Source organism: Microtus oregoni, unplaced genomic scaffold, assembly GCF_018167655.1.
Source record: "Microtus oregoni isolate MIOR12 unplaced genomic scaffold, Mior012 000032F_ref0000030, whole genome shotgun sequence".
Classification (NCBI taxonomy): Eukaryota; Metazoa; Chordata; class Mammalia; order Rodentia; family Cricetidae; genus Microtus; species Microtus oregoni.
This window is the reverse complement of record NW_024543091.1, coordinates 7,056,948-7,077,285: the sequence shown is the minus strand read 5'-3', so window position 1 is coordinate 7,077,285 and position 20,338 is coordinate 7,056,948. Positions and strand designations below refer to the sequence as shown.

Sequence of the window (20,338 nt, the reverse complement as noted above, 5' to 3'; positions counted from 1 at the left end):
ATCCTGACAAATTCAGGATATGTTGGCAAAGCCTTTGTAGTCAGATATAACCAGTGTTAGGGTCCACGTGAAGTCCCACAAAAGACCACCAGGCATGTATGCAATCAACAGGAGCATTTATTTATTTTCACAGGAATGCAAGAGGTCAAACAGCAAATAAGCAAATGGCAACCCCAAGAGAAGCTCGCAGGCTCCTTTTAAGCAAGCTTAGGGGAATTCCTCAGAGTATATCCCTAGTTACCCAAGGGCCTCGTACTGGGTCCTCCTTCCCAAATGTCCTTCTGCCTGCCAGCAGCATTTCTCTGCAGGCAGATGCTTCGATCACAGTGGACTGGTGGGAATACCCACGCAACACTGTTTGTAGATTATTCTTAGAGTAAAATCCATTTGTAAAGCTATTTTTGTTTGTATGGGAAGCACAAGTTGTCTTCTTGAGCCAACTTGCTTTGGAACTATTTTTTTTTTTTAACGTTCACTGTGTAAAAATCAGTTCATGGTGACATTTTCAAAGGAAATTATACCATGTATTTTTTCTCATGGTCTCCTCTTCTTTATCCCTTGTTGTCCCTCTCTCCTTTCTTGCTGATCCCTCCTCTTTCCAAGTTAGTCTCCCTTTTGCTTTCAAGTCACATGAGGGAAAATGTGATATTTACCCTTCAGAGAGTAACTAATTTTGCTCAGAAGACCTCTGGGGGAACTAATTTTTGACTTCATTTTCTGTTTAGTCACAGCGACAGAATTCATTGTGCTTAGTTTGTGTAATCTAAACATTTAAGCCATTACAGCTTCATTTCTTGTTTTTTTTTTTGAAAAGATTATTTATTACGTATACAACATTCCTTCCATGTACACCTGCAGGCCAGAATAGGGCACCAGATCTCATTACAGATGGCTGTGAGCCACCATGTGGTTGCTGGGAATTGAACTCAGGTCCTCTGGAAGAGCAGCCAGTGCTCTTACCCTCTGAGCCATCTCTCCAGCCCTACAGCTTCATTTCTTGTAGTGTAAGGAAGATAGCTGAAGATTCTATATAAATAATACTAAGTTAGGGAGGCTTAAAGCAATTTAATTTTGCCTATCTTAGAAATGTTAACACATTCTGTACAATTTTTAAATTTAATAGTACAGAGAGCAAAATTGCATAGGTTTAGTTTTTAAATATTTTTATTAGTTCTGAGATTTTGTACTTTGTGTTTTGTTCAGATTCACCACCCTCACTCCTCTCCTCCCAGATCAGTTCCCCAATTCCATCCCCACCCTACTTGTGTCTTCATTCTTTTTCTTTGTAAAGCTACACTAAGCGCCGTTAGTGCTGGCCCTCCACTCTTAGGCATGTGGCCACCTTCTGGAGCATGTTAGACCTACAAGGGACATACCTTTCAAGAAGTCAGCTCTCCCTCTTCTGGCAGCCATGAATTACCAGCAGCTCCTCAGCTAGTGATGGAACTTCGCGCCCACCTCTCCCCCTCCACACTGGGATTCTGTCTGGGCCGAGCTTGCACAGGTCTTGTGTGTGCTCCACAATTTCTCCTCTTGTATCCAACACTGTTATGACCTTATAGTCATCTGCTGCTGCCTTTGCTATTGCACCCTTTCTGCCTCCTCTTCTGCAGTGATCCCTGAGCCTTGGGAGGATGGGGTTGTGATATAGTTGCTCTACTTAGGGCTGAGACTTCCACAATCATTACTCTCTGAACCTTGACCAATTGTGGCAATCTGTGTTAATCACCATCGAATGCCAAAAGAAACTTCTTGAGCTGGGAAGATAGACCAGTGGTTAAGAGCCTTGCTGACCCTTGTTTGGCTCCAAGCACCCACATGGTAGCTCACAAACACCTGTAAACTATTGTTCTAGAGGGATCTGATGCCCTCTTCTGGTCTCTGTAGGCACATACATATGTGGCACACTTAACATATATTCAGTCAAAACATCAATACACATAAGATAAAAATATATAGGATTTTTTAAAAAAGAACCTTTTCTGATGAATCTTGAGAGCTGCAGTAATCTGTGGATATAATGAGAAGTAGTTAGGGGTTGGTATATTATATCTTTTAAAAAATATTATCTCTTATTAGCAGAGTAACAGGAGTAGATTACTCGCTAGGTCCTATGATCTGCATAGCCACAGGTTCTTGGTCCTGATAATTGCGCCAGCTATGGGTTTCATCTGGTGCTGAGCGCCTTTAGTCCAAGCAGAAAATGGTTTGTTACTTTTATGACTTCCATGCCACTGCTGCACCAGTGGGCCTGTCTTGCCAGGCACATTGTCATTGATGTTTGCAGGGTTCACATCTGCATAAGCTTGGATTCCTTAGCACCTCCCAGACCTAAGAATGTTAGCCAATAGGGATGAAGCTTTCATCCAAGGCAGTACCAGCTTGATTTCTTCATATTTTCTGACTCAGGTATGTGATAAGGGTCTTTACTGTCAAGGTCTGGAGTAATAAGAATTTTCAGGCAATATTTGGAGTCTTTGGGACTTCAATGGCCAACAATGAGGTAACATATTCTGACTTCGGGCTTTTAATTTGTTAGCCTATCGTATCTAATAGGGCATTGTTGCCCCATTAGAGGGTAACTCCATTTAAGCTCTTCTTATATGTGTATGTTTATATTCTAGGAAGCTTCTAGGAAGATTTTCATGACTGCTTTTAGAAGGTCTTTAGTGTGTTATCTCTCCCCATATTCTCTCCTTTACCCTGCCCTCCCACTCCCTACCCTCTCCCCTATTTCCGCTTTTATGCTCCCTCCCATTCCTTACCCCCATTTAACCATCCTTGTTCCATCCATTCCCCTTTATGTTACTGCATCATATTTTCCCTCCCCTGAAAGCCCCACTTCCTGATGATTCCCTACTAATTTTTTGACTGCTGTGGTTATTGCAAATGAGACACACACACACATCTGGAGATTCAAGGTTAACACCCACAAATGAAAGAAATCATGTGATGTTCTCTCTGGGTCTGGGTTTCCTCACTCAGCTGTGAATGGAAATGCATTTATAAAATTTTCAGGTCAGTGGATGGAGCTGAAAATATCATTCCCTAGATTTATTTTTCAGTTGTTTTTCTCTCTCACAATGGGTACAGTTGCCAAATTTCTAATTGGAAGCTCATTCCTTCTTGCTTTTCACTGGAGACCTCATTATCTATGTGCACTGAGCATTTCCTGTCTCTCTGCAGCTCTACTCTGGTATTTGAGCTGAGCCAAAACTCAGTGTGGAGACAATCTAGCACAATCTTGAGATGTTTGGATTTTTTATTACTTAGCTGTTAGGAACCTTACAAGTAAATACAGAAACCTTTTGGATGACTTTATCTTTGAACACACATTCATGACTTCTTTAGGAGTAAAGGCCCCTAGAGTAAACTCTTGCCAATAACTTAGCTTGCTATATTACTGTATTGCTTTGCCTGCAGCTGATAAGGCTTTTCGAGACATGAAGGTGCTCAAGATGAGCCAGTCTATCATTGTGTCTGGAGAATCGGGAGCTGGCAAAACAGAAAATACAAAGTTTGTTCTAAGGTGAGTATTTAGCTAATCTGCAGTGTTTTGAGCAGTCTGACATTATTTTCATAGTAAAAAATGTGTAACACTGAGTTTGCCAAGTACCCGTTTTGAAGTTCAGCAGCATGAGGGACATTCATGTCATCACATCCGTGTCATTGTGTTGTTTATGTTCCTCATCTCACAAAATGGGAGCTGCACTCATTAAATAGTACATAAATAAAATAGTACTCTCCAGATGCTGTACTCAATAAATAGTGCATAAATAAAATAGTACTCCCCAGATGCTGTAATTTTTATAAAAAGTACATAAATAAAATAGTACTTCCCCAGAACCATTGTTCTCTTTTGGGTTTCTATGCATTTCTCTAAGTACTTGGTTTAAGTGGCATCATATAGTATTAATCTTTCAGTGACTTCCTTATTTCATTTAGTTCAATATGTGATTCACTCATGTTTGAGCTGGTTATAGTGACATGTGCCTGCCTATATGTCTACACACATACACACAGACGCACACACTCAGCTTCTTGAGAGATTGAGGCAGGAAGATCACTTTCCTTTCAAGGGAATGGGAGCTAAGAAAACTTAGTAAGACCCTGTCTCTTAAAATATATATATATATAATCCATGTTATAATATGTGTTCTATGTTATAGTATGCATTAGAATTTCCTTCATGAATTTTAGGGCTGAATAAATTTCATTGCAGGGAACTATTGTATTTGCTGCATTTGTACATGTGTTGATAGGCAGTTGGATTGTTTCTGTCTATTGGCTATTGTGAATAGTGCAGTTTTGAGAGAGAGGGAGAGAGAGTCAGTAGGGGGTAATGACAGGGTATTTAAGCAGATTGACTTTTAATACCATTGCATTCCTTATGGAATAGTTTGGAAGAAATAAACATCTTATATGGAAGGCAATCTCTATGTTGTAGGAAGCTGGCTGTGGTGTATTATGTTTTGGAGGATTCTCTAAGAAGTTAGTGCTGGCTAGGCAATGAGAAACCTAAGAGTATTCCTTCAGAATCCAAGTGGACATTCTATTCTCAATGTTGATGCTATGAAATATCTTTGAAACAACTTTTTGTTTAGACTTTCTCTTATACCTTCTCTCATCAGATCCCCTTTTCTGCCATCATATAAAACTCTCAACATTTGGTGTACAATCATAACATTTTAAGAGAGGAGGGAACATTACCTCAGGACTATAGTTTCATTCTTTCAATTTAAATACTGTAAATCATCTCATTGCTGTGACAAAAAATCAGATGAGAAGGAGTTAAGAGAAGAAAGGTTCATGTTGGTTCTTGGTTCAAGGGTTCAAATACACCACGGTGGAGAAGGCATGCTGGCAGAAGCTGGTCACATTGCATCCACAGTCGGGGAGCAGGGAGGGATGAATGAGTGCTATGCCTAGCCTTTTGGATCTTCTCTATGTGGTCCAGGATCCCAGCACATGGAATGTTGTCACTCACGTCCAGGGTGGGTCTTCCCACTTCAGTTATCTAACCAATCCATCCCTCACAGACATGGCCATGGACCTGCTTTCTAGATGATTCCAGGTCCTATGGAGTTGGTGATCAATGTGTATCACCACACAAACTCAAGAAAGTTAAATTTAGTGGTGAAGATACTGCTAGAACCAGCACATCATGAATTGTTTTTTATCAATGTTATTTTTAATCTATTACAGTTCTTAGTTTTTTCATGGTGGATATGAAAGTTTCTATTTGTTATGTAAATGTATATAGTTATTAAGTTAAATAGTTAATTAAGATACTTATGTAAACCTAGTTGAAAATTTGTTAAAAATCAGAATATTTCCAAAAAGCTTAAAAATATAATTCCATGACCTGCATATGCCCACACAAGACACATACAGAAACATAAATAAAAATGTAATCAAAATTAAAAATAACTAAGCAGTTACAATGATGACCCATGTTTCAGTTTGGTATGTATTACATAGTAAATTTATAAATATATTGTACTCAGTTATTATTCAAGTTTTTTTTAATCTTGTATTTTAAATAGATACCTGACAGAATCTTATGGCACTGGTCAAGATATTGATGATAGAATTGTTGAAGGTATTGTTGATTTTTATTTTTTAATTAGATATATCTGAAGTTAACTTAGAAGAATCTTCTTATCTGTGGTCTACAGTGCTTTTCTTCTAGAGGTGGAAGAACCTTTCCATCTTCTATAAATCTTTGCCCAGCTATGATTAACTATCAGTATGTCTTCATACTGATCTGGTAACTAACCTATTGTCTTTCTCTCTGCCAGAGGCTTTTTCTCCTAGATGACCCTAGATCCTGTCCACTTGTCAATCAAAAGTAAAACCAGGACATTGGGTGAACATTTAACACTTGTGGAATTTGACATTACTTGATAGTTCTTCCATATTAATATTTCTAAAAGCATTTATTCATCGATTCCTCCCATTTTTTTTCCCTGTGGAGATGTAATATGTATGTCGCTCCATAGTTTTTCCTCATGCCTTTCTTGTGATGTTTTTGATGAAACATTTTCTTTTCTTTTTGGATAGCTAACCCACTATTGGAAGCTTTTGGAAACGCAAAGACTGTTCGTAACAATAACAGCAGTCGATTTGGGAAATTCGTGGAAATTCATTTCAATGAAAAGGTAAATGAAAGCTGCGTGTGGGATACATTTGGGAAATGTTTGTGGCAAGTGTAAGGGTCTTATTAGAATTTAATTAGTACAGTCCTTTCTGAGAATATTATTATTGTAATTATTAGTGTGTGTGTATTTAGAATGACTTCAGAATGTCTATCAGTTTAAAATCAAAATATTGAATTTGGCTGCATTATCAATCATAGCTTTGTAGTTATTTTTTCATATTTGATCCTTTTGTTGTTTTGATACGGGATAATGTATGTGTTCATGGGGTGCAGCATGATATAGTGATGCGTGTATTTGTGGGTCTGTGTGGTCTATAACGATGACGTCAGGGCAGTTAGTGTCTTCTCAGCATGAGGTGAGGGTGATGCAATATGAGAGCCTTCGGCATCCATCTGTGGGCTGCTGTGGACACTGGGCCCACCACATAGTCAGTTCGGATGCTGCAGAGGCTCCAAAGCTAAAGGATCAGGATGGAGACTGGGGAACAGTGTTTAAAATGAAGGATGAACTGCAGAAATACTCATTAGATATTTCTTTGCAGTATTTGCTAAATATTTTAACTTATTTGACAAGCAAATGTTTATTAGAAAAGATAAAATGAACATTAAGTTGTATTTCAATCCCATAAATGCAAGAATCTTTTTTCTCTCTTGACTTTTAGAGCTCAGTCGTTGGAGGATTTGTTTCTCACTATCTCCTAGAGAAGTCTAGGATCTGTGTTCAAGGCAAAGAGGAGCGCAATTACCATATATTCTACAGGTTGTGCGCTGGGGCTTCAGAAGACATTAGGGAGAAGCTGCACTTGAGTTCCCCAGATAATTTTCGGGTAAGTTGAAGGAAAATAAATTTCACATGAAGTTTGTAAATTGTTTACCCTCTCAGTGCTAAAACTCACTGTATTTTGATACCTAGTTGTATTTGTACCTAACTTACAGTAAATGAAATACAGTGGGCTTCTGAATCTGCAGATTTTACATCTTAGGCTTAACTAATCATGAATTGAAAATACTTGGGATGATAAAGAATACATCTATACTGAGCTTGTATTAGTTCATTATTATTTTTACTAAACAACAAGGGATAATATTCCCTCACAGAGCATTTATATTGTAGTAAGGATTATAAACAGTTTTCATGTAATATAAAGTTTTTGATAGGCTGTGTATATGTAGATCATGTACAAGTGTGATGCTGTTTTAAGGGGTTTGTAAACTTTGGTATCTAGTATCCAGAAGGCGCCAAGGCATCGATTCCCTGCACCTCCCATGGATACCTGAAATGTAACTAGATGATGTGTTAGAACTATAGTCTTGCCAATGAGATCTCTATTGAGATTTGGAAGTCTATTTGAGTTCAGTATCTCTCATATGAAATCCCCAAATCTCAAGCACTGGTCTTTGTAGTCTTAGATCTGTGATGCTCAGTTGGAAAATGATAGCTTATGCAAATACTTTAAAGTGTAAGCAACTCTGAAATCTCAATCACTTTTCACAATACTTGAGATAAGTGATTCTCAACATGTATAACAATATATGTAATTCAGTAAGTAAAAGGACAGATGTTTAAAACCTTATTAATTTAAACCCAATTACAAATTTATAAGGTTCTGTAATTCTAGCCTTAAAATTATCTTTAATGTAGCTGTAACAACTGTGATCACTGAACCAATGTTAATAAAGAAAGCATCATTATACCCCTTACTATAATTCAGCAATAAATACTTATTGCTGATTATTGGGTGCTAGACATCATGCCAGGATTAAAAGATAAACAAGGCATTATCCTGTTCCTGGGCAACTTAGAATGTGGTGGAAATGCCCACACTGTCTGACTGTTATGATGGATGGTAAGAAACTATACATGCCTGCCCCACCCCAATGCTGTGATAATTAGGGGTTTGAAAATCCTGGTGGAAAAAATGATGCTTGATAGTGTGGTAGCGGGGAGGGCTTGAGAGGCTGCTCTATGGTTATGGATTGTAAGAAACTATACATGCCTGCCCCACCCCAATGCTGTGATAATTAGGGGTTTGAAAATCCTGGTGGAAAAAATGATGCTTGATAGTGTGGTGGGGGGGAGGGCTTGAGAGGCTGCTCTATGGTTAGGAGCACTGACTGCTGTTGCAGAGGACCTGGGTTCAGCTCCCAGCATCCACATGATGGCTCACAGCCATCTGTAATGCCAGTCTGAGGGGATTTGACACCCTTCCTCCTCTGACCTCTGATTCTCAACTTAATTGGAATTTGAAGTTAATTGCTTATCATCTCTTCATGAAAACAGACAAGGCATTTTTTTTTTGACTTTTTAAGAAAAAAAGAAATACAAGTTTCTAGAAATCCCATGAATTATGATATATGTCTAGATTTTGCCAACTCTTAGCTGGTCAGAAAGTCAAGTGACGGCTATGGCTTTAATGCAGTATTTCCTTTTGCGTGGAGACTTGGGAGCGTACCATTTCAGGCTCAGAAGTTGCAGCCTTTCCCTGCACAGGGAGGGCATCCTGCAAGGGCAGCTACCAAAAGCAACCACAGGCTTTCCTGCCTTTGTAGTATGGACCACCAGGATGGGTTTCATCTCCTCTAGGGCAGTCCCAGTGGTGGCAGGTGTCATGTTACAAACAACCATACCTTTATCCCATTCCCCAAATGTATATTCACTATAAATTATATGAAGGTGTTTTGATAATTTCATCAGGTTTTTTAAAAAAATAGTCTGTCCTTATAATTTACTGATCAAATTATAAACACAAAGGCGTAGCATGAATGGTTTCAAAATGGTCGAATTTCATTTTGTCATTACTTTATCCAAACGGATTCATAATTTAGAGATTTACTGGCTTAACATATTTGTATGAAATATGCGTGTATCCTGCAAAATAAAGTTAAAAATGCTCAACATTATTATAAATTTAAAAATACTTTTATGTACTTTCTGGAAGCATTTGGTGCAATCAGGCAAAAATCCTGGAATATTAAGAAAATTGGCATAGAATGACAATAGATGGCAAGGATAGGTACTGACTCTTGCCATTGCAAAGTTGGAAGAAATCGTCCCTTTCCTAGATCTTCACATTCTTGAGATTAACCCCAGGTCCTTGTGCTGCTTAGTAGGTTAATCCCGAGTTGCTGAATTTCACCTTCAGGTCTTTAGTTTTTGTTTGTTTCCTCAAGGCAGAGGTTTATTATGTAGCCCAGGCTGACCTTGAATTCACTAGGTAGTCCTGTTCTTTCCCAGTGGATCCCATGTTAATTGTACCATCAATTCTTTGTTATAGTATTTAAACAGAGGCTGCACTAGGTACTTCGCTAACAAAGAAACTGACAAGCAGATTTTACAGAACCGAAAAAGCCCTGAGGTACAGTAGATTATTTTAATTAAAATCTTTAATGTAAAAATATTTGCTAATGGATATGTCTTTATTTTGGAACTTCTTGTTTCAGGTTTATGTTTTAAAATTGAATGGTGATACAATTCTCTCTCTAAACCTGTCATATATAGAACAGCAGGCTCCTGTTTTCTTTGGGCCAAAATGCATTGCTTTCCTCATGTTCTTTTTTTGAATTTCTATGCTATGAAATTTTCTAGGAATCACCATATTTTAGTAACCTACTCTGATATTACTATTACTAATTAAGAATATTTATATGTAAGATTTCTACTGTTGTGACAAACTATATGAGCAAATTACAGTGGGAAAGATTTATTTTTGCTCACGATTTTCTATTTCAGTCCATGGCTAGTTTTAACAGGCTTTCTTTGGTCCACCAAACAGGTCCCAACCCATGATACAAAGACTTAATATTAGTTGTGAGTCCTTGGCCTTAGCTTGTGCTTGTCCCACTTGCTCTTTTAACTTACATTAATCTGTTTCTCTTCATTTGACCTTTCTTTCATTCTCTGTGTCCTACTTTCCTGCTTCCTCCATGTCTGTCTGTCAGCTGCCTGGATGTCTGGCCCCAGGTGTGTCCCTTTCTTTCTTTTTCGATTTCTTTTCTCCCTCTTCTCCAGGGCCTAGATTCCTCCTACATTTTCTCTCTGCCTTCCAGCCCTGCCTCTTCCTCTACTGCCTAGCTATTGGCCACCCAGTTTTATATTAGACCAATCAGGTGTCTTAGGCAGGCAAGGTGAAACAGCAACACATCTTTACATAATTAAAAAATGCAACCTAAAAACAACACATCTTTACGTAATTAAACAAATGCAGCATAAAGAAATGTAACACAGCTGTACATAATTAAACAAACAAGTACATAATTTCACAACAAGTTAGTAATCGCCATGATTCTAGGCCATGGGGAGGCAGAATTCACAGCAGAGGGCAGGTGGTTAGGTAAAACTGCTCACCTCCTGGTGGCCAAAAGTGAGTGGGAGGTGAGTAGAGGAAAGAGAGTGTGTGTCAGGGACAAGGTAAAGACCACAAGCCCTCTACTTCAGTCAGCCAAGTTTAGCTCATCACATTTTGAGCCCACCAATGGATTAATCAATCTCCTGGCATGGACAGAGTCTTCATGATCCAGTCGCTTCCCCAAAGCCATCCTCTGAATAGTGCTGCCTTGGGAACATGAGCCTTTGCAGGAACATCCCAATAGAAAACATAAAGTATGCTTTTTAATTCATTGTCTACAGAAGAAAGAGTTGAAATAGTAAATACCTTAAGCATTCTTGTGAAAGGCTGTTCACATATTATAGTTTTGTTGTATCAACCACATATTTTGGTCTCACTAAATAATCTAAGAATTATGTAATTATTATTTTAAAAACATTAAATGTTTAAGAATTTTAAACTTTTATGCATTTTCAGCCACAAATTCATGTAGTAAGTTGTATTGTGTCTAAACCATGCACTTAAGTATGAAAAGTAAATCAGGATTGGTTATTGGTACTAGTTAATCTTGACTCTATTATTTTTAAAAATATTTATGTCAGCTGAGTACCTTTTTACGCTTAGCAGTTTTTAATGGTTCTACACTTTCCAATCAGATGTTTTGACTTTACTCAGGCTGGGTAAGATAAATTATGTGTAAAATACATTACTATAAATGTATAGAAAGAAAGAAAATACAATTCTCATTTCAAATTATGAACACATGAAACTGTAGTTAATACTTGTTTAGTTTAATACTTGACATGTTGTTTTAGACATAGACATCTGAGTTCTGGGTAAACTTTATGTTACAGCCATGGCTGAGACTTTTGGAAGCAACATCAACACTTATTATAGCATTTACTTTACTGCATCTTAAAAGACTATGTTTTTATAAGATGCCATCAAGATATATAAGTTGTAGTCTTTCTACTAAGATAATCAAAACACATTCAGGACAATTGCAGTGGTCCTGCAGGGAAAACAAATAAAAAAATGCTAGGGCATAGGAAAAAGCAGGAGCGAGAAGAGAAAGCCCATACTTACCCTCCAGAGAGTAGAAGGCACTCTGCAGGGAGGAAAACATCATCTTTCCATGTTTTAGAGTGAGAATGCTTTATCAGAAGTCTTACATCACTGAGAGAAATGTGCATGTGTATAATATATAAAGGTGAACAGTGTATTAATATATCTAAATTACTTTTTATGTCTTCTTTGTCAGGAGGACGAGGTGATCATTTTGACTAATTAAATGCTTTGCTCCATTCTGTCTGGGTGTCTTTGTGCTGTGTGCAAATTTTAGGAGAATGCAGGATTTTCAGTCTGCTGTGAAGTCAATATGTTCCTGAAGATTTGATTAGAAAACAGTATTTAAATGATGCAGATGCTCAGCTGTGAGACTAAAAATTCTGCATGATAGTGTTTCTTTAAACTCTGCATGTGGTTGTTGTTTTTGCTTCTTTTAAAGAATGAAATAGAATTTCCTTTTCTAGACATTTTCCGGAAATCTGGCACACTATCAGACATCTAAAGCACCTACCTTATGAAAAGCAGGCAGACTGTTAACTCGAGAAATAGTTGCATGCTGGGACACGAGAAGCAGTTGCATGCTGGGAGAAGAAAACATCAGACAGCTTTAATTCTCGTTAATTCTGATGCTAAGTTTCCATATTTTAGTCTTAGCTTTTAATGCTCAAGTTCTGGAAAATTCCTAGATCAGTTTTTCTGTGTCTAGTAACTTCTCTTTTTGTTACATCTTTTTTGCTTTGCAGGTCTAACTTTCTTCATTCTCTGTCTGAGTTTGCTAGATCCTAACATAGGAATACTTGAGATGCAAATTTTTTTAGGAGAGAAAACAGATTTCTCTCTCTCTCTCTCTCTCTCTCTCTCTCTCTCTCTCTCTCTCCTTCAGAAAACCATTCCATTATTCTAATGTGCAGTAACTCACCTCATCTCATACATACAATATAGAAAAATTACAGGACTATTTTTCAGGACGTGGAGATGCTGTTGCCTTGTCTCGATTTGCCTGTTTATATGATATAATTGTCAGTAGTTAACATAGTGGCATGCTTATTGGCACATTAAATTATTTTTTATAATTCTTTTCACTTGCCCTATTTTTCATACTTATTTTTAATTGACAAAATTGCATATATTTGTAACCTACATGGGTTATCATGGAACACTTTCTCATTGTGTAAATTGTGCATTAACAGTCAGATGAGTGAGCATATTTATTACTATTTTATTTCTTTTTTTTTGATCTGAGGCTGTTGCTTCATTTCAGTCAGCATTCTTTCCCTTTTCACTAATTTGTATTTATCTCATATCCTCGACTTAGAATACATCAGCCTTAGCATCCTCCTTTAGCTGCAAAGCATCTTCTTCCATTGAAAAAAACTGTAGGTTCACATCAAGTTTTAAGAAATAGTACAGAGAGCTCTTGCATACCCTTTATATACCATTCTGTTTTTGAATGTGCTCAAATGCTTACATTTTTCTGTTGACAGATTTTATTTTTGCATGTTGTATATTGCGTTAACAGACCTTCTGTTGTAGCTTGTAGTTTACCTGAATCACATAAAGACCCGTCAGTTGATACCCTCTTGCTTTATAGTATGTTAAGGCAGGTTCCCTGAAAGACCCTCTGTTAGATGACCATGGAGATTTTATTAGGATGTGCACAGCCATGAAAAAGATTGGTTTGGATGACGAAGAAAAGCTTGATCTGTTCCGAGTCGTAGCTGGTGTCCTGCACCTTGGAAATATTGATTTTGAGGAAGCCGGAAGCACTTCAGGTTGTTTCTTTACATTTTTAACTAAGGAATAAAATTGAGTATAATGTTTGTCATTTCCTAGCCATATGAATGTTCAGTCCTTTGTGTGTAGGTTTGTTGAAATTAGAACAAATTTCTGGGACATCCTCTGTTATGTGGTGATCTGGCAGATGAAGAAGTTGTTCTGAACAAATTAGTAGCTATTATGTGATTTGTACTTAAAAATTTCCAGCTAATATTGTACTTTTCATACTTAATGGAATATTTTTTTTGTCTCTTAATACATGTTTTTACTCTCTCTGTTTCATAGATCTAAGCTTGAATAAGTTAATTGGGGTAATTTAATATACAACAGCCTATTCTCTAGTCGGAGATAAAAATAAAAGTTTTATTCTTATGGAAGCTGAAAAGTATTTAAATTCAACCAAGATAGTAACTTTTTAGTTTTAATGTTTCCATTTCTATAGAAACAATAAGTCTTTTTATATAATTACAAGTTTGATACCTGAATATAGAATTGACAAATCTTGCCCATCACTTGTTTTTGTAAGTAAAATTTTAGTGGAATATGGCTCCTCCCATTGTCTGTGTATTGTCTGTGCCAGCATGCATGCTCCAGGGTAAAGCTGTGCTTCTCGGGGACTTTGCCATATGAAACCAAAAGACTTATGACTTTCTCATGTAGAATAAAACATTTACTAGCCCTGCATGAATACATTTTGCTTGAAACTTATACCAAGGATGCCTTAAGAGCCTGAAGCACCACTTAACACAGCAGCCAATACTATGGGCTTTGGTGTCAGATCCCACTGCTGAATTCATTTGCAAAATGAGATAATCTATAAGTGCTTTTAAAAAGTACAATTCCTAGTAATAGTGTGTATATATATATATATATATATATATATATATATATATATATATATATATGGGGCCTTAGAGAAAGCAGGAAAGACCATTAAAGAAACAATGTGTTGGATTCATGATTACCTCAGTGTAGATGGAGTACTTCCCCAGCCCTCACCTTTTTCCATCTCTCCCTATTTTTAAAATTTGAAGTGTTTTTTTTAAATGTATGAGTGTATGTACACTACGTATGTGCCTGGTACCTATAGGAGCCATAAGAGGGTGATAGATCCGATGGAACTGGAATTACAGGCAGTTGTGAGCCACTTTGTGGGTGCTGGAAACTGAACCTGGGTTTGCTGCAAGAACAGAAAGTGCTCTTAATTATTGAGCTGATTCTCCAGCAACCTTTCTCCCCCTTTTGGAGACAGGTCTCATATAGTCTAGGCTGACCTCAAGGTGATTGTCCAGCCTCCACCCCCCAAGTTCTGGGGTAACAGGTGTGTGCCATGATACCCAGCTTTCTTAGCCTTTTTGAGGCCCTAAGTGTGATCCCAAGCACTTGGGGGGAAGATGTCTTCTGTGCATAAGATCCTTCATAATCATAACTGAAACATATGATGAGATAGGAGGTGCCTCCATTTTGCAGATATGGAACCTGCACAGTGGTACTGAGCATGGCTACTAATGAAGTCATAGGCGGGAGAACCTGGTTGTATTCATGTCTGACTGGCTCGGTAGATGGTCATAACTGTCTCTCATTACCTTTGGGCCACTGAGCCTTGCCATCTGTGAGTGAGCAGACTAGGATGGACAGTCTTCAAAGACTTTCAGCTCTGTTGTCCTGTGATCTGTGAAGTCAATAATTTTAGACACAACATAGTGTAATGCCTGGGCACATGGCCATCAATCGAATTCTTTCATCATGTGCTATCTGCTTGTATGACCTTGCCCATTCTGGGTCTTCATTTCCTCACTATAAAGAGATAGTAGCCACAAGTATTTACAAGATGTTTGAATACTGGTGTTTGGTGGATAGTAAGTGAATAAATCCAACAATGTACAGATGATTACTCACTGAAATGAAGATGCATTAAAAATTAGGTACTTGGAATATGTATGAATAACCTTTAGAGTTTTTTTTTTTAAAGAGAGGAATTGGAAAATTTCCTTTGAAAATATATTGCATCATATATTTTGTTTGTATTTTAGCATTGTTTCAGGAAGGGAGCTGTGGGAGAGGCTAAATAATATACAAAAATTAAGTGTAGAATAGTCGATGTACATGTGGATGTTAGAAGTGTGGTAAGTGGCACTTTCCTGTCTTTTATCGCTGCCCCGAGGACGAACATGTAGCTATATAGAATATCCCAAGCATCATGGGACCAGCTGGAGCATGCTAAGTGACCAAAAGGGACATAGTGTGTGCTTGTTTTCTCTCCTACTTAAAAAAAATTCTTTCTGTTGCTAGAGAAAACAAAATGCAGGGGAGACTGGGGTGAGATAGGCATTAGATCATTTTTATTTTCATAGCTAAACCTTTGTTGTATCAATCCTCATTTTTTTCTGTGACTTCCCTTGGATCTAAGTCATTTGTTGCTAATTTAAAATGAGATGTTCTTTTTGTCTTTCCTTCTAGAAAATTCAGTGTAGGATTGTCATAGTGACTTGCACAGAAACCCAGTACTTTCATAATGGTTTTATCATAAAGTTCATTTTCCAATAAATGTTTGTAAAGCTCCCCAATGTTATAAAACTGTTTTATTTAGTGGTGTAGAAAATTCCTGTTAGGACTGCCTATGTTTTAAAAATCCCATGTAACAAGTATGTCATAACAGTAACAATATCACAATAAGCAACATAACAGTAATAAAAACATTTAGAGGATGTTTTTAGGGAGTGACATGAGTGCTCTGTATTATTTTATATTTTTCCAAGATTAAAAAAGGATTCCTTATGTTAACTACCTAGTTCTTGTAAAAATGCTGTGATATGGTAAAAAAAGAAGAAACATTTAAGTCAACTAATGGAATCCTGGTGGCCACTGTGTCAGAGACAGGGATTATAGTCCTGGCAGGATGGCAGGAGATTCTATGTCACTGTTCAGAAGAATGCACAAGTTAAAACTTAGGAATTGTTTATTTCTGGACCTTTCCAGAATAGCTTTGCCTCCAGATGGCAGCAGGTAGCAGAAAGGGTGGGTGACTCTGATGGCAGGAAGGGTCATTCATCCCGCGGCTTTGCCAGGTTATGATTTCCTGTTTATCTTGTTGGTAGGGGCATCTAACAAGGATAAATAAAAAAAAAAAAAGCTGTGTTTGAAAGTTTGGAGTAAGCCTCGTCTATCCCATAATATTACATAAGTGAATAAAATCCTGAGAAATGAATCTAGGTAATCTTGTTTAGTGCTTGTTAATTTCACACTGAAACGTTCCCATTAGGTGGCTGTAATCTGAAGAACAAATCTGCCCCGTCCTTGGAATATTGTGCTGAACTGCTGGGGTTGGACCAGGATGATCTGCGAGTCAGTTTAACCACGAGAGTCATGCTCACCACAGCAGGGGGCACCAAAGGAACGGTTATAAAGTGAGTTCTAGCACATGGCTCCTGCCTTGTGGCGTGTCAAGGGAAACCGTGTGTGTTTTGCAAACACTGAGATGTAAGGTCAATGTTTATGCATCATTCATTCTTCCCATTTCAATGTTCAAGCTGTGCTTGATGGATCAAAATTCTGTGCCGCCAGCGACTGCAGATCACCACGCAAATAAGTGGGGGTTTGCACAGCGTGGAGCTGTTTCTGGCAAATATTCTGCAGGACACAAATATGGAATTGATTAGGCAAGGGAGGTTTGCTTTGGCACAGCTGTAAAAATGTGAGTTGGGTTTAAAATATCTGATTGTTTGAGGCAAGAGATCATTTTCTTCAAAAGTGGTTTTCCATGTAAATGGTGTGTGCTTGCGCTCCTCCTGAGTGTAATTCGTCTATGAAATGTCCAGGAAGCAGAGCTGCACTTTGCATTTAGTTTTGCATATAGAGGAGGTTGCAAGTGAAAGAAATAAGGCTCTAGCCAAGTTTTTGTATTAATTTCTTGTCCCCAGGAAGTATTTATTCAAGTTGTGTTATGTATGAGTGTGATGTTTGCACATGTGAGGGCGGCTGTGTACAGAGTGTGTGCACTTGGTACCTGTGTACTTGTGTGTGTGGAGGCTAGAGGCTGGCTCGGGTATCTTTCTCAATCATTAGCTACCTCGTCTTTTGAAACAGGGTTCCTCATTAAGCCTAGAGCTCATCAATTGGGCTGGGCTGGCTGCTCAGTGAGGCCGAGAGACTCTCTCCACAGTGGGGTCACAGATGTGGTCACCACACCCGTGCATGCTGCTCAGCGAGGCCTAGAGACTCTCTCCACAGTGGGGTCACAGATGTGGTCACCACACCCGTGCATGCTGCTCAGCGAGGCCGAGAGACTCTCTCCACTGTGGGGTCACAGATGTGGTCACCACACCCGTGCATGCTGCTCAGCGAGGCCTAGAGACTCTCTCCACAGTGAGGTTGCAGATGCAGTCACCACACCTGTACATGCTGCTCACTAAGGACTAGAGATTCTTTCCACAGTGGGGTCGCGGATGCAGTTACCACACCCGTGCATGCTGCTCCGTGAGGCCTAGACTGTCCACAGTGGGGTCGTGAATGCAGTCACCACACTCAGCCTGTACATGCATGCTGATGATCTCAGCTAGCCCCCTGCTAAGACTTTTAAAAACTCAAGATTGTGCAAAATTGTACAGTTTTAGCTTACTAACGTATATTTTGTGAATTTTAGTTTTGGATACTGTAGAATAAAATTGACGTCTAGGCTTACCATTCTCAGGTACTGTAATGCGAGGTCTTTACTTCTGAGGAAAAAGTCAAGTCTCTATCCTTTTCTTAATATAGCAGCAATGAGCTCAGGTGACTTACTCAGAAAAGTATTTAACAGTTAAAACAAAGCCGGGCATGGAGACACAAGCCTGTAATCCTAGCATTTGATGGGTTGAGACAGGAAGATGACATCATGAGTCCAGCCTGATACATAGAAAGACCCTGTCTCAAAACCCAACAACAACCAAAAATTACAAAACATTTTTTCCTTGTGATACAGTATTTTAAATTAATGAATTAGTCAATGAATTAAGTTTTAGTATCACCGCCATTTAGGGTGGGTCTTCCTGATTAAATAATCTCACCAGTAAAATCCCTGAAGGGTGCCCCCCAGCTCATGCTGTAGTTGATCCCAGATGCGGTCACACTGACAGCTCTGATTATCCAGATGCTTTGTCTGATATTTTTATTTTATTAATTTTGTGTGTGTTATGGGGAGAAGTATGTGTGCGTGGGACATGTGTGGAGGTCAGAGGAGAACTCTGACCAGAGGATCTTACTCTGTAGACCAGGCTGGCCTCGAACTCACAGAGATCCACCTGCCTCTGCCTCTCCAGTGCTGGGATAAAAGGTGTGCGCCAGCACTGTCCAGCTCGTACTTGAATAATTCCTAAAGATACTAAAAAAATTGGTCATTTTTTTGTGTTTTCCCAGTACTTATTCAGTATTTAGGGCCAAGCTTAGCATTTGGAAGTTCTCTACAATATTCTCTTTTTATTAGATTCTAATTTTATTGAGAAAAATAGTTTGCATGTGTGTCTACAGTGTCGAATGTCATCATCCATATAGCTGCTACATACAGGAGTAATTGGAAAATTCAAAATTTAAGATTCAGTATTTTTTTGTTAAATAAGTTACCAAACTTTAAAGTTTCCCTGAATTATACATAATCTGTTTCATGTATTAGAAAAGTGAAATATGAAAATTATTTTAGTATATAAAGTGGAGTGTAGATGAAGGTTAAAATGGTTTTTAAGGCATTTTTTGCCCTATAGTATATTTTAGTCTAAGTTTAATTAAGAGTTTTAGTTTGTCTCTTGTAATTTTGTCCTTATTTTAACTCTACCTGTTCACCGGAAGCTTAGCAGCTGTTTCTCATAGCCAATGTGTGAGATACACTTTGACTTTATGTATCTGGCTTTATTGTCACAGTCTGTCACTTTAAGGACTTTTCATTGGAATATTCCTTTCCCCGCTAGGGTTCCTCTGAAAGTGGAGCAAGCAAACAATGCCCGCGATGCTCTGGCAAAGACTGTCTACAGCCATCTTTTTGATCACGTGGTCAACAGAGTGAATCAGTGTTTTCCTTTTGAAACGTCGTCCTATTTTATTGGAGTCCTGGATATTGCTGGTTTTGGTATAATTTCCTTTCTTAATTTGTATGTCAGGACCTTCACTCCAATCCCCCGTTTTCAGGTCCCATGTTGAGGAGACACCTGTTGTGTCCTGCCCGATGGGTCTCTACGTTCCAGAGGAGGGGAATGTGAATTGAGGAACGAAATAGACAAGAGACAACTGATAGAGTTGGAAGGGCTTCCAGTAAATACTGTGGTCAAAAGCAAAAAGCCAAAAAATCCAAAAAGCCCCAAGTTTAATATTCTCAGTCCTTATATACCCCTAACAGAAGGGGTGGGGCACAAGACTCCCATGATACAAAGAGCCAGCAAGCATAAATCGTAATTACCTCTTTACATCTCGGAACACCTAGTAACCACTCCCTAAGTCAAAACATCCTGTTGACTGGCCTTTGAAGAGTAGGGCATCCAGTAGCCACGCCTTTGGTGGAACAGCTTGTCCATCTTGTGGAGCAAGAATAGGCGTGTACTCTCCTGACCTTTAGCCGAGATGGAAGACAACAAAACTGTGGGCCCTCACATTTGACTTTGATATTTTTTACAAATATAAAAATGTTTTCTCTAAAGCTGTCGTGTTAGCCTTTCCCATTGCTATGACCCAACAGCAGGGAGAAGCAAAAGAAGGCAGTGTTTATCCTGGTTTGAGGGTTCAGAGTTTTCAGTTCACAATGGTGGAATAGAGAGGCTCCCCATTTGAAGGCCAGGAGGAGAGGGAAAAGAAGAAGGATAAGGGGAAGCGGAGGATATGACTATATTTGGTAGATTTCTGATTTTCCCCCTCCCCCCCGTTGCACTTGTTGTCTTGTGGATTCTAGACATAATCCAACCTTTAACTTGAAGAAAAATTATGATCATAACATTTTTGGGTAATGGATTAAGCAGGAATAATATCTCCTAGCACACAGGATTTTAAA

General features: G+C 38.4%; 1 protein-coding gene across 5 annotated transcripts in view; it reads left to right on the top strand.

Annotated features, from left to right (window-relative positions):
• Positions 1–20,338, top strand: part of Myo6 (myosin VI) — a 132,836-nt gene that overhangs the window by 67,460 nt on the left and 45,038 nt on the right. For all 5 annotated transcript variants that reach the window (XM_041679386.1, XM_041679385.1, XM_041679384.1 and 2 more), the window contains exons 6-13: positions 3,424–3,529; positions 5,547–5,602; positions 6,064–6,161; positions 6,823–6,987; positions 9,436–9,516; positions 13,145–13,325; positions 16,592–16,736; positions 19,269–19,426. In XM_041679386.1, the coding sequence (XP_041535320.1) occupies positions 3,424–3,529; positions 5,547–5,602; positions 6,064–6,161; positions 6,823–6,987; positions 9,436–9,516; positions 13,145–13,325; positions 16,592–16,736; positions 19,269–19,426 (990 nt within the window). The remainder of the gene's footprint in view (positions 1–3,423; positions 3,530–5,546; positions 5,603–6,063; positions 6,162–6,822; positions 6,988–9,435; positions 9,517–13,144; positions 13,326–16,591; positions 16,737–19,268; positions 19,427–20,338) is intronic.